This window comes from Elephas maximus, chromosome 9 (genome assembly GCF_024166365.1).
Source record: "Elephas maximus indicus isolate mEleMax1 chromosome 9, mEleMax1 primary haplotype, whole genome shotgun sequence".
NCBI lineage: Eukaryota > Metazoa > Chordata > Mammalia > Proboscidea > Elephantidae > Elephas > Elephas maximus.
In genome coordinates this window covers 93,774,539-93,788,390 of record NC_064827.1, presented here as the reverse complement: position 1 = coordinate 93,788,390, position 13,852 = coordinate 93,774,539, and the positions used below count along the sequence as shown (strand labels likewise).

General features: G+C 38.5%; 2 protein-coding genes across 3 annotated transcripts in view; one reads left to right on the top strand and one right to left on the bottom strand.

Moving 5' to 3' along the window:
- The window catches only part of GNA14 (G protein subunit alpha 14), a 217,099-nt gene extending 215,040 nt beyond the window's left edge, over positions 1 to 2,059 (top strand). The window contains exon 7 of one of the 2 annotated variants that reach the window (XM_049897024.1): positions 784 to 2,059. In XM_049897024.1, the coding sequence (XP_049752981.1) occupies positions 784 to 974 (191 nt within the window). In that variant the 3' untranslated portion in view covers positions 975 to 2,059. The remainder of the gene's footprint in view (positions 1 to 783) is intronic. The other variant, XM_049897023.1, reaches the window with a different exon arrangement.
- Positions 2,060 to 4,447: 2,388 nt separating this feature from the next.
- Positions 4,448 to 13,852, bottom strand: part of VPS13A (vacuolar protein sorting 13 homolog A) — a 263,707-nt gene continuing 254,302 nt past the window's right edge. The window contains exons 70-72 of the mRNA XM_049897014.1: positions 13,049 to 13,172; positions 10,666 to 10,740; positions 4,448 to 8,821 (exon numbers count right to left, since the gene is read on the bottom strand). Coding sequence (XP_049752971.1) covers positions 8,771 to 8,821; positions 10,666 to 10,740; positions 13,049 to 13,172 — 250 coding nt within the window. The 3' untranslated portion in view covers positions 4,448 to 8,770. The remainder of the gene's footprint in view (positions 8,822 to 10,665; positions 10,741 to 13,048; positions 13,173 to 13,852) is intronic.

Below are 13,852 nucleotides of genomic sequence, written 5' to 3'. Positions count from 1 at the left end.
CCACATAGGCATTGTAGTAGGGACCCCTAAGCTTTAAAATAGACTTGAGTACCTAATAATGTTAGTTCTAGCATTCCTCCCTTTTACTTCCCCTAGCCTGCTTCTATCTGTGTGAATTAAGGGTGCATTCTCTTCAAAAGTGGTCCAAATCAGAAAATTAAATTGGGTCACTATTTTTAAAGAAATCATTTTAAAGCACAATTTTCAAGTACCAGTGGACACTTAAAAATACTATTGTATGAATTCATAATGAGGTACAATAAAAATAATGCCCCAGGCAAACTCTCCCCTAGAAATAAGATAGGTCAAGGAAGGATCCCAAATGAGAACAAACCAAAATGCCAAACCCGTTGCTGCGAAGTAGATCCTGACTCACAGCGACCCTAAAGCAGAGAGGAGAACTGCCCCACAGGGTTCCCAAGCTGTAATCTTTGCAGGAGCAGACTACCTCATCTTTCTACCCCAGAGTGGCTGGTGGGTTCGAACTGCCGACCACAGTGCTAGCAGCCAAGCACTTAACCATTGCCAGAGCCACTGCCATCAAGTCGATTCTGACTCATAGCATCCCTATAGGGTAGAGTAGAACCGCCCCTGTAGGGTTTCCAAGGAGCAGCTGGTGGATTCGAACTGCCAGCCTTTTTGGTTAACAGCTGAGCTCTTAACCACTGCACCACCAGGGCTCCTTCAAATGAGAATAAACATACATTAAACATAATTCTTGGGAGGACACTGTGGTAAGTCAGTTTCTTTCTTCTTTATTCCTCTAATTGAACTCGTGACTAGGACCAAAGCAAGACGTCAAAGCTGCCAGAGACTTTATCCTGAAGCTTTATCAAGATCAGAATCCCGACAAAGAGAAAGTCATCTATTCCCACTTCACGTGTGCCACAGATACAGAGAACATCCGCTTTGTGTTTGCTGCCGTTAAAGACACAATTCTACAACTGAACCTGAGGGAATTCAACCTAGTGTAAAAGCTGCTGCCCACTCCTCCATCACCGAATACATGATTTAGAAGCTTCTCTTGTTTATTTGCAAATGCTCTGACATCACCTGACCCAGCCCACTGTGCCAGACGCCAAGGGTGTCGCGCAGGACGCAGGACAGAGATGGGCTATGCAGCTTGGAAGAGATTTGAGTTTACCAAAACCTTTTTTAAAGCCTTTATTCTCAAATTGTTCTTCTAGTTCTTTTTCTGACTTTTGGCTGTAAATTTCTGTGTTATTTTTGAATTTGATATTTTATAGAATTTTAAAAAGCCACTGTGATTTACTTTAAGTGTGTTTAATAATAACCATTAAAAATCATGTAACAGCTTTTACTCAGAAGGGCCCATTAATTTACAGATCATGCCTTAAGACCACTAATTAACTTGGGTGACTTTTTTTTTTTTTTTAAAGAATATTAATGGGTTGAAGCTTTTTATTAAATTTTGCAAATTAGAGACATTCTGAATTGAGTTTTTCTCTCCTAATGCTAAAGTATGACTTCTTTAACATGCTACCAAAGATTTTTTTTAAAAACATTTTTGTGTTAACTTTCTAAGCTAAATTAATGAATATATCAGTACATCTTAGTTTTGACGTGATTTTATCATCATGAAGCCAACATTCACATATGGTAGATGGGCTCTAGATTGCATATACATTATATTGGTGAAAATGTATATATATATATTCCAATGTATATGACCAGGTCTTGGTAAACTTGTGAAACGGCTAAAAGTCCAAATTGTTTAATGAATGTTATGTAACCCCTGCTACCATTCTGAAGGCCATCACAGATTTGTTATGTTTGAACTATGCTGTGCTTTTCTGAGAAGGTTAAGAATATACCATTGTATTAGCACTGAAATATCTTGTGTTTCTTTGAGCTCACAGTTAATTGATGGTTCTGCTCCTAAGATCAAATGCTGTGACCTAAACAGTTAATAAATCAGGAACTTTCCTAAATTTTCTTCCTTGAGGCAAGTCCATATTCATCATCATGTCTGGTTAGTAGCTGGTTCTACAAAGCAGAGGCAGAATCCCCTGAAAAGTACAGAGTGGTTCAAACTAAAGGCTCAAGATGGTTTTGTGTCTGTGTTTTAAGCGGTGCACACATATACATACTTGTGTGTGTGTGTGCACATACCACTTAAGAGCTTTCTCAAATCAGTGCACAGAATGTACCTGGGCTGGTCACATGTTATGGAACAACGTGTCAGCATTCCTACAGCTGCACTGTGCCTTCATGTCAGCCAGTCAGTGGACTACTGTCAGGTCCTCATTCTACTGGAATAATTTCAAGTGTGAAACTATTAAAAGACAGGAATTCCACTTACATGTAGTGATTCTAACATAGCAACATTAAGCTTTAAAAACTAATCCTCATTCAGAAGATGAGTGCAAGAGCACCAGTTTTGTCAAAGTTGACACATTGATGGTAACATTTATCTGGGCTAGTAAAGGTCTGGGGATTGCCAAGACGGTTTCACACAAAAGAACGAAGAAATGGGGGACTAGCTCTTCAGGATATCTAGAAACATAACAAACAGTAACAACAGAAAGAAACACCCTTTCTGCCCCAATGGGCTAGATTTTGAGCTGGTTCTGACTAGCCAATTCGCATATGAAAAAGGGCTCAAACTTTATCAGTAATCAGAGACATTAAACAATACGGAATTTTGTGTTTTATCACAGCGCTTTTCTAGTAGTATTGCACTATTTTTATTTTTAATTTATCTCAGGCTGACACTTAAAGGCATACAAGAAAATGATGGTTTTTAATCACCTCTAGTTGTAGGGGAAACCCTGGTGGCGTAGTGGTTAAGTGCTACAGCTGCTAACCAAGAAGTCAGCAGTTCGAGTCCACCAGGCGCTCCTTGGAAACTCTATCGGGCAGTTCTACTCTGTCCTATAGGGTCGCTATTGAGTCAGAATCAACTCGACGGCAGTGGGTTTGGTTTTTTTGATTAGTTGTCGGAGGGCTGTCAAATAAATCATTAACAAAGGTGGTAATAATAAAGTGTTCTCTTAAGTCACAGAAAGGCTGAACTCTCCATATCAAAGATTAATTACCTCTGCCACTACTGATTCTGCAAGTATGGAGGGTCTCCCCAGAGTCCCTCTTTCAAAATCTACTCATTACTTCCTGAGGAAAGGATTCGTTTGCTGTTTTCTGAGATTGACAGGCACACTCTTGGTGCTTAAGAATTCAGTAAGTATTGCCAGTCAAGTTTTCAGTGAGCAATGATCACGCTGGGCTGGAATGCTGTCAGCTTTGACTGAAAATCAGGTCTTTGGCCAATCTGTTAGTTATCCACATTTAGTAAGGCCAACAAAAGGGCAGTTTTAGATAGGTGAGGGAAGGCTGATTCTATCCAATAACTAAAGAAGAGGCAGACTGAAGATCAGAAATCTTTATTCGACTCAATTTATTTGAAAAAGGTATACATGATTAAACTGGGAAGTCATCGTACCAAGCAATCCAAATCTACGAATACCTAGAAATAATTATCATTATTTAGAGAAAAGTTATTAGTGAGAATGGCCAACCAATTTTCAGAAAAAAAAAAAAAAAAGACTAAGGTCAGTTTCAAAAGGAAGAACTTTACTGTAAACTTTATAAATGATTTTATCGAAATACACAAAAGGAAGGCAGAGACAGTGTTAATAGGCAACTGGGCCAGGGGCCCACCTAAGAGGTTTAAGAAACCTAAAAGTAATGCAGAAATAGATACTTAAAAAACTCATTACCATCACCAGAGATTGTCTTTACACCAAAGAATAAGCATTCCAAAGAAGCACAAGGCTATCTGATTAATACAAAAATTAGTAAGAGAAAGTGTTTTTAAAGTGCACATTCCCTGAAAAATTCATTTTTGTATGTAATACACACAGTCATACACAGAGATGCTCATTTTTAGAAGTCCGTAACAATCTAGCTGACCTTGCAATAAGTCCCAGATACGATTTCTAATATAGTTCGTGAGTGTGGGTGTAAAACTACTAAGAACATTTCAGTGTAATCCAGGCTATACTTAAGTGTTTTTCAGCCCAAGGATTGGGAACTTTTGAGTAACAAATGGAACACTGACAGTCTGATGGCTTAACCAAGAAACGCTGGGGTCTCACAACATGTTAAGTACACTTCTGGTTGCTATGGTTTTTTATTGTACCACCCTCACGGGGTTTCTTGTTACAAGGACTTCGTTAGTGAAGGGACACAATAATTAAGTTATCAGAGCGATAATAAATGAGTGGTAACAGACACAAGAATTTTCGGGTTAACAGTTGGATGTCTATCATTGCAGGTGTTATAGTACAAATTAAATAATTGGTATTTGTATAAATTAATAAAAACTTAAAAAATACACTCATACCAACCTATAAAAAATGAAGTTACATTTCCTGGGTAGCCCTTTTGGGCAACTAGAATTATCAATTTTTCTGAAAATACCAGAATGTTTTTATTTTAAAAAGTACAACTAATCCATAATCCTAAAATAAATTTCTTTTCATGAGACATGAAACTATTTTAAAAAGAGGAAATAAAGTGAAAAAAGGTTTCAACTCAAGAGAATGAGGTCTGTGACAGAATAGGAAGGATCCATATCTATCTTCTTAGTGAACGTGCTAGCCTGCTTTTAGGACAGGCCTAAAACAAACACTACTGTAGATGAATTGTGGCAGAAAGAAAAGAAGCTATGCGAAAAAGTTTGCACTGGTAACAGTAGTAGTCAATGAATGAAAATACAGACTACTAGAATCATAAAATTTTAACTGATTAATGTTAACCTAATTAACATTAGTAGTGAGGAGCTTATAAAGTATATATCCAAGGATTCAGCAGGAGGTTGCATGGGTCCCCTTTTATTCTGTGATACTGAATAGCACCAAAATCAGATTTACTAAACTTTGTACTGAATCCTGCATAAGGAATGCAGGTTATGTAAATTTTCTATGTGGGTCTTAATGAGGAATTTCAATTATTTTCAGCTCCACTGTGGTGACATTTGTATAGCACTCCCCAGAGAATGAGTGTTTTGGCCCTTCATATATAAAGTCCCCATTTTTAAGGCTTCTGCCACCTGTGTGGTGAATCAGCCAAAAGGTGGTGGTGTTGGTGTTAGGTGCCATCGAGTTGGTTCCGACTCACAGCGACCCTATGCACACAGAAGGAAACACTGCCTGGTCCTGCGCCTTCCTCACAATTGTTGTTAACGCTTGAGCCCACTACTGCAGCCACTGTATCAATCTATCTTGTTGAGGGTCTTCCTCTTTTTCACTGACCCTCTACTTTACCAAGCATGATGTCATTATATATGCTACCCAAAAGGTAAATGGAGAAAATTCAACCTACTCAAAAGGAGAGCTTCTGCCCAATCCTAGGAAAATCCTTAGCAGAAAGGGGTTGACATACACCAAATTAAAGGATTTCCTGTGGCCTTTTGGGGGAAGCATTTGTGAATCTAATTTTTCTATGCTTTTTCTGATCCTACTGAATCATATGAGGCTATCTGATAAACACCAGGAAAGGAAAACATTTTATAAACCAAAATAGAAGTATCCTATCTTCTCACGCTAAAGAAAAAGGCAATGCTGACAATCTGAGCACTGCCTGAGTTGTGGATCTGCTGCTCCTTATCCGAGTTCAGGCCCTGAACAAGGGCAACCGATGACTGAATAGCTAAGGTGAAGAAAATCTAGCACTCAGTTAGTCTTTTTGTTTTATTTTTTTACCAGCCAGAGATAGGACACCTCTCTGCAGGGTGTTTCTGAGATGAGCTGGGTGCACAGAGACTCACTGGGATATCACTGCAACTACTAACAGAAATAATAAGGGAGGGAACTCTCTCTGCAGGGTGTTTCTGAGATGAGCTGGGTGCACAGAGACTCACTGGGATATCACTGCAACTACCAACAGAAATAGGGAGGGAACTATGATAGAAAAGACAACATTTACGTTTAAGGGAATTTTATTTATTTGGAGGCCACAGGACAGTTTGGGGATGATTAGGATTATGGAAGAGGAAAGGGCAAGGAAGGACTGTCTATGGGTAGTAACAGTTACTTAGAGACCAGGACACAACATAGCTGTGCCAAACTGAGCCTGGGAACAAGTCGAGGGTCCCACTAAAACTAGGGAAGAAGCAGTCAATATATACACTATACTCTTTTGCAAGGCGATAGGAAGCCATTGAAGAAGTATGCACGCTCTTTGGCTCAGAGTATTCTGAAAACATGAAGAAATCACAACCTTCTTTTTGTACCAGAAATGAAAGATGCCATTTTTAATGATCATGGTTTTGTGGAAGAGAGCTGGCAGAGAACAGACACACTCTGCCCTGGACTTCACATAATAATCACGGACCAGAATTGAAGATGTACTGGAATTAAGAGCCTGGGGCTATAGCAAATAATATATAGAGAGAAAGGACACAACACTCAGGACCTCATTCTACAGCAACTTCCAAAAGACTAACAGAAGCTTAAAGTTCTTAAGCAGACAGCCATTAATCGTAGCTAAATGTAATTCATGGCAGTTAGTTTTCAAATACTGTAAGATTCTGGACTCTGAAACATTGAAGAAAAATGGGTCAGACACATAGCTGTACATTGTAAAATGCTAAACTAAGAAGACTGACTCATCTAGTGACCTGATACTACTGATGTTCTTAGTTTTGCGTTTAGATGAAGACGACCTTCTAAAATAAGTGATAAATAAACTATCACTCTTGAAATTGTGGCTCTTTCTACTCTGGAAACAGTTAAGTGCTGGGGAAGCGTTGGCAGGTAAATGACTGATAAAGGAAGAATGAAAAGGGAGGGTTCTAGGTTCTCCTTGAAAAGGAACAGGAAGGGCAGGCACACTGGTTTTGCATGTGTACCAGTTACACAAACCGCTCCTGCTGGCCTCTGGAGGCTACTGGAAGAGTTTCTATGCTTACTCTTTTAGGCTTTTTCCCTTTGTCATTGGACATCCACGGAGTTATGGATTTGTACCTTTTTTGAGAATGCTGAAATCATAGACCTGGAGTAGGTAATGAGGTACTTGGCTAATGGCATTGAATGGAACTTCTGTAAAGCAACATCTCAGACGAGGACAATCTGAAACAAGCTTTCTGACTTCCTCTATTCTTAGGTTTCATTCTGACATATACAAAATTGGAGGAGCTCAGCAATAGAGAAAATGTGTATTTTACTTTGAACAAAGATAATCATGGAGACACACATTGTCATGTGGTTTGGAATTTGTCATCTCTTGATTCAATTCATGTTCAGCAAAGAAAAAAACATTCTGGGGGAAAATATTGATAATAAACATATTTTTTATGTAGTAGTAAACAATAGTATATAGTAGGCAAGATTTGACCAGGAAATACTACGGTTCCAGTCTGGCATGCTGTTTATTTTAGCTTTTACAACAAAGCAAGGGTTTAAGGAGCCTGAGGAGATTCTCACAACCATTGACTATACAGAGCCCTCAATTCCAAAAACAATTCATAATCATTTGGTGGCACATAGAACATGCATCAAATACTGTGTATTATTCAATAAATAAGACACTTCAACACTTTCTTCGTAGTTCACAAACACATATTCATCCCCTCTGACCTGAAAAAGTCTATTAACATTCAGGCCCAAAGACCTTGGACAAAAATCAAGAAAAAACTCTGTGGCCTTATTTCTACTAATGCGCAGCCCATTATTTTCGCTCTACATCGAGAAGAGGGATTCCCACTTGAATAATTCCCACTTGAATAAATGCAGAGAAAGCAAGCCAGAAATTCTCAAGTCTAGTGCCAACAGGACGGGCCACTGGATCATATTTTAAGGTACCTCTACTTGTGAGTGGAGCTGTTTGTCTTGTCCTGGCATAGCTCATTGTATTTAAGATGCTGGAAATTTTGTTTATTTCATACTACCAATGAATGGAAAGTCAGTATTGTTAAAGCTTCAAGAATTTTCCTTTGAAAGTAGCAGTCTATTAAAAATACGACTCAGGTGGAACAAGTACAACCCACGGAGTTGGCTCCAGGAAGTACTTCTAAGGCTCCAAAGTTCTGAGAAGGGTTTTCCCTTTTGAGTATGATCCTCATTTCTTTAAGCCTTTCTTAAGATGAGGGATGGAGGAGTATTCAATGTATTTCACATTATATAAAAAAGAGATTGTTTCTCTTAGTCATGCTATGCATTTTAAGTATAACTCAGACCTATCTATCATTAAAAAATAAGGAAAATAATACCAAACTGTTTGTCAGTAATTGGAACTTCATGTTTCTGAAGAAACCGCCACCAAAGTTTTCTTGACACCAGTGAGGCAATGTTTGATTTGATCATTTACCTATCACTTATTCAGGCAGTTTGAAGTCAGCATAATAGAAGTGAAAACGTGAAGCAGGAGCATTAAACACTGCCATGTGAGGATTAACTTTGGGTGACCTCTCCACCATTATCGAGAATCACCTGGAGCAAATATTTAAGATTCATTAAAAAAAAATATGTTTCTTCTTTTACAAAAGAATTATAATTCTAACCAGATACATGATTCAAGTGAGAAAACCCAATGGATTCCCAAAGAGTTGAAATATATTTTAATCACATAGCTGTATAACCTGATTCTAATTGACTTTTTTTTTTAACATCTCATATACAGGGTATTTGAAACTACTTCTATACAATGCCTCCCAAACAGACTTTGGAGTGGGTAACCAAAAAGGCTTTGGAAGGTAAAACCTGGAAGCTGTAATGATTTATTGCTGTGTGTCTTCAGCCAGTTTTCTCCATCAGGGGCTTGGGGAAGGTTCTCTTGCTTCTTCTAGCTTTGTGAGGATCCACTGTTGTGGGAGAAATAAACCAACATTTTTACTTCAGTAAACCTGCAATGAGACTTAAAATGTGACAAATGGAAATCCAAAAGTTGGCTTTCCAGTTTCATTAAATGTATACCAACTACTTAACCAATACACAAAATTCTTCTTGCACGAGTGATCACTAACTCACTTAAATGGCCAGGTGGCTCACGACCATGGTGCTGCATGCAGCTGAACAGCGGCAATAATGTTTTTCTAAGGTTTTTTTTCTTGGTTGTTTGTCTCCAGAATGAGAAGAATAAAATAAGCCATCATGAAAGAAGAGGGTATTTGGCAGCCGGAATGAATAACTGTGGCACAGTATGAGAATTATCTTTATAAAATTTCTTCTAACCTGTGTCAATTCTGAATCACAAAGCCTCCAAAGCATAGAAGGACACAGCAATGTTCTTGAGCATTTAAGTGTTCTCATGATATACTTTCTATTCTAAAAGGACTTGAAATCACACAAATAAAATGCAAATGTAATGCAAACCTTTCCACTGATAACGTGTATCATTATTAGGCCCATATGACAGATACAAGCCTTGGAGGTTATTTCCATTATAAAAAAGCTTTAGCAGAGACATTTGTACCTCTTCAACTTAAGAAGAACCCAGTGAAGTAGGCACAGGATAAGGAGAGAAAGAGAACGGAGCTCTGTAGCTTTCTCTGGATATTGCCGGCAGATCAGAAGAGGTGATAAAAACAAACATTCAGAGACACCGTCACCTGGTGACAAGGACTCAGTGGAAAATTGACCATAGAGAAACTGGAATAGGTGGTAATGCCCCCCAACATCATAAAGATGATGGCCTAAAAATCATGCTGTCATCCTGCCCCAGTCTGTCTCCCTGTTTCAGGTGATATGCATATTGAGGCTCTAGCCTGTTTATTCCTCTTTCTGTGTAACTCTTCCCCCTTTCAGTTTTCTACTGTTAGTATGCCAGTGTTGCCTTATATCACAATGTCTAGATAGAAAACTGCACAGCACATGCTAATGGGTCTAAGGTATGTGTGTGTGGGCTGGAGAGGTCCCTGGTTTGGGATCCAGAGGTGACAAGTTCACTGGTAAACAGTCATACTCAGGTCAATGTAGGGAGCAGTACAAGGGAGGCTGGGTGTCTGTTCCAAGCCTGGCAGGAGGCCCAGGGTTCAAGTAAAGGAGAAATGTGTTCTCATTATAAGTTACACAGATACAGCGAGTACAATTCAGAGAACCAGGAATAGGGTCTTAGTTGTGATCATGAGATCAGATAGTCAGTTTGTAGTGTTCATTTTCATGACAGTGGACATTTTTGTAGTTGTCATAATCCCTAAAGCATGCATAGTGCTTTTCAGTTCACATTATTACCACTTTGAATAAGTGACTTCCCCAGGGTCCTATCATCAAGACAGAAAGAACCAGCATTCGAATATAGATTTTTCTGACTCCAGGCTTGGCTCCCTTTGCCCTGAGCCATGCTATGTGTTTGTTTTGTTTTAATCACTCCTAACTATGCAGGAGAGAAGGCAACAATTTGGGCTGCCCTTTTCCTGCTGGGCAACAAGTTGACACTATAATGAAATAATTTATTTTGTTTGTTGGCTTTTTAAAAGGTACTACAGTTAGGCTTTAAAATACGATGGCACAATTTGATTTAAATCTAGTGAAAAACAGCTTTGGGAAAATATTATCTAGTTACATATACAAAAACTGCCAAAACAAACAAACACAATTAAAAAACTTCTGAAACAAAACTTGTTAACGCCTTTTAAAAATAGTCCAATTACATGGGTTTGAACTGAGAAACTTTTATCTGTTTAAGTAAAAGATTCATTATATTTACCCTAGCATCCTCTGGGGTCTTGAAATTAATAATTTTCCCAAACTCTTTGGCATGGAATACAGACTTCACCCGTTCCTACAAACAACAAAATATGTAACTTCATTAAAAACAAAATCCAGTTGTAGAAATCAAAAAGAAATGCCAAACGATTTTAAAAATCTGTCCTTAAGGCATCCAAATCACAAACCTGGAAAAGCCAAGAATGAGAAACCAAGAAGAATCAAACTCGTGGAGAAAAAAATAAAAGACTCAATTTTAACTCTACTGCATTATCACTAAACCTAGGTTAAAAAGCTTAAGGTGAGATTTCAACTGCTGAAACCATGAAGGGCTGGCACAAATGACAGGGGAGAAATCTGGGTGCAGTGCCACTGTTTTTCCTCTCCAAATAGCTTCTCATTCTTGATCTCACCATGGAATCATGACTGAGTCTAGCTCAAAAATAACACACAATGCGGGTGTTTGTGTGTACACATTCATCCAGATAGACAAATCAAGATGGGTCCTAGGTCCTAGGTGATTGTCCTCTGCTTTTTACGCTCCTTGGCATTCTGTTCAGTATTTGTGGGGGAGAACAGTCTAACTGTGGGTATTAAGTACCTGAGGAACAAATAGAAGTGATATATTGAGGAAGAGGGTGGTATTTACTTCTATAACTATAGGTAGGGTCATAGTAGAAACAAGGTGGAGGTTATATTAGCCTAATAAATTTGTAACTAATTCAAATATCCATGAAACTAGAACCTAAAAGATTCTTCTATGAATAAAAAAAGGATGATTGCTGATACAGGTCTCAGAAAACATGGAAGGGAAAAAATAAAGGGGGCGGGGTGTGAAAAAAGGCAGAAAAGCATTTAACCTAGAGCAGAGCCGCTATCTATCATTTCATATATAGCCACAGGACCTTTTATTTTCTGAGTGAACTAGAGAAATTCTCAATGGGTAAGTTGGTCTAAGATCCTCAAGAGCTAGCATCCCATCTTCTCAGGAGTGGCCCCGTGAGTGTTAAGATTTCTTCTGGTAATAACTTCTTGATTCTTCTTTGGGTAACTGTTTCTCACCTTCTCTCACTCCAAGTATTTCAGATGAAGCTGACCTCTCCTTCTTGCACTAGGGTATGACCCTCACCTGGCCAACTGGCTCATTCCATCCCCGTGGCCAAAGTGGCTGGCTCAGGAATGGGTATTACCAAAAGTGGTCCAGTGACCCAGTGAGAAGCTTTCCCTCTGTTGAGCTAGTAGGATATAAGTCTGGAACTTTCGCTGGCTCTCCTGTCACCACAGGACACCCTGCCTGAGAATGAAATCGACATAGAAGAAAGCGGAACCTAGAGGTGAGAATGGGGTGGAGGGGGATGAGAATGAGGGAGGAAAGGAAGCGAGGAAGAACAATGGCTAATGGTATCATTTGAGCATATCTAAGCTATAAGATGGGAAACCCTGGGAGCATAATGGTTAAGTGCTATGGCTGCGAACCAAAGGGTCGGCAGTTCGAATCTGCCAGGCGCTCCTTGCAAACTCTCAGGGGCAGTTCTACTCTGTCCTATAGGGTCACTATAAGCTGTAAGATATAGGCTTAGAATTTTCAGTTACATGAGTCAATAATGTCCCTCAAAACCAAAAAGAAAAACAAAAAATGGAGTTTACTTGGGCTGAGTCATGTATAACAAAAATATGTCTGACTAATACAGCCAGTGTCAAAGTGGTCCTGAACACAGGTATCTGGTCAAATACCTGTAGATGCCAAATATGTTATTACTATATTTCTTTGTATCACTGTATTCTTTGTACCTAGCAACATTCACTACATCTTGTACTGGATACTAATTCTCTGTTGTTTCATCAAATAAGTAGCAATTCACATTCAAGTAGCAGCTACTATACAAGTTGCTAGTAATCAAAGAAGAGTGAGAAATGGTAACTGCCTTCAAGAAAATTATAATCAAAGTGGGAAGATATATAGCTATAAAAAGAAAAAGAACTCTCAACAATTGGCTTTTGAGAGAGAACTAACTCTTCAAGTGTCCTTCAGCTCAATTTTCAGGGAAAAGCATTCTGTGGAGGACATGCTGCAGATTCTGAGGTATACAATGCTTATCTCATTTCAGTGCCTTGGACAGCACTGGAAAAGGTGGGGTTCTCTTAATGAATATAAAATGAGGGCCCAGGAATGTGACTGTCAGTGTAACAGAACAGAAAGGAGCATATTTTTTCTTGGCATGACTTTGTTTTTGTTAAGCCTGAGTATGAGCAGGTATTATGGGAAACCATGTTAAGACAAAGCAACATCTACAGAGAGGTAGAAAAGTTACAAAAGTAAAGAGGACTATTTCAATGTGCTATCCTTCAGCTCCAAGTTTTCAAAAAAAATCTGTTTCACATACCTTGGCCTCAATACGTAACCTTCTCCCATGAACAATGAATGGCTCTTTGGTAAACTCATCAAAACTATACTGCCACTCACATGTAAGCTGTCCAAATGTCCCTTTGGTTACAAATAATACACCTCTGCAAAAATAAACAAAGAAACTGAAAACAGAATCCACTTACAAACTGAGGCATTTATACCCAATGGCAGAATCCACATTCTTTACAAATACACATGGAACATTCACCAAGGTACATTATTTTCTGGATACTAAAACAGACTTAAACAAATCTTAAAAGACCAAAATCATATATATCTTACTGGTATTAAATTAGAAATTGTAACAAAAGGATAACAAGAGTATTTTCAAATGCTTGGAAATTAACATATTTCTAAATAATGCATAAAGGAGCTCTGGTGGCACAGTGGTTAAGTGCTTGGTTGTAACCAAAAGGTCAGCAGTGTGTACCCCACCAGTCACTCCGAGGGGCAGATGTAGCAGTCTGCTTCTGTAAAGATTACAGCCTTGGAAACCGCATGGGGCAGTTCTCCCCTGTCCTATATAGTGTCACTATGAGTCAGAACCAACTTGACAACAATGGGTTTGGTTTTGGTTTTAAAGAATGCCTGGGTCAAAGTGCAAAGAAAATTAGAACATATTTTAAACTAAGTGAAAACAAAGATATAACAAAATTTGTGGGATCAGCTAAAACAAAATTTAGAGGGAAATTTATAGCATAAAATGCTTATATTAGAAAAACTGAATCATTTATAAAGTCAAACATATAAAGTACTTTTTAAGAAACGAGAAATTTAAAGA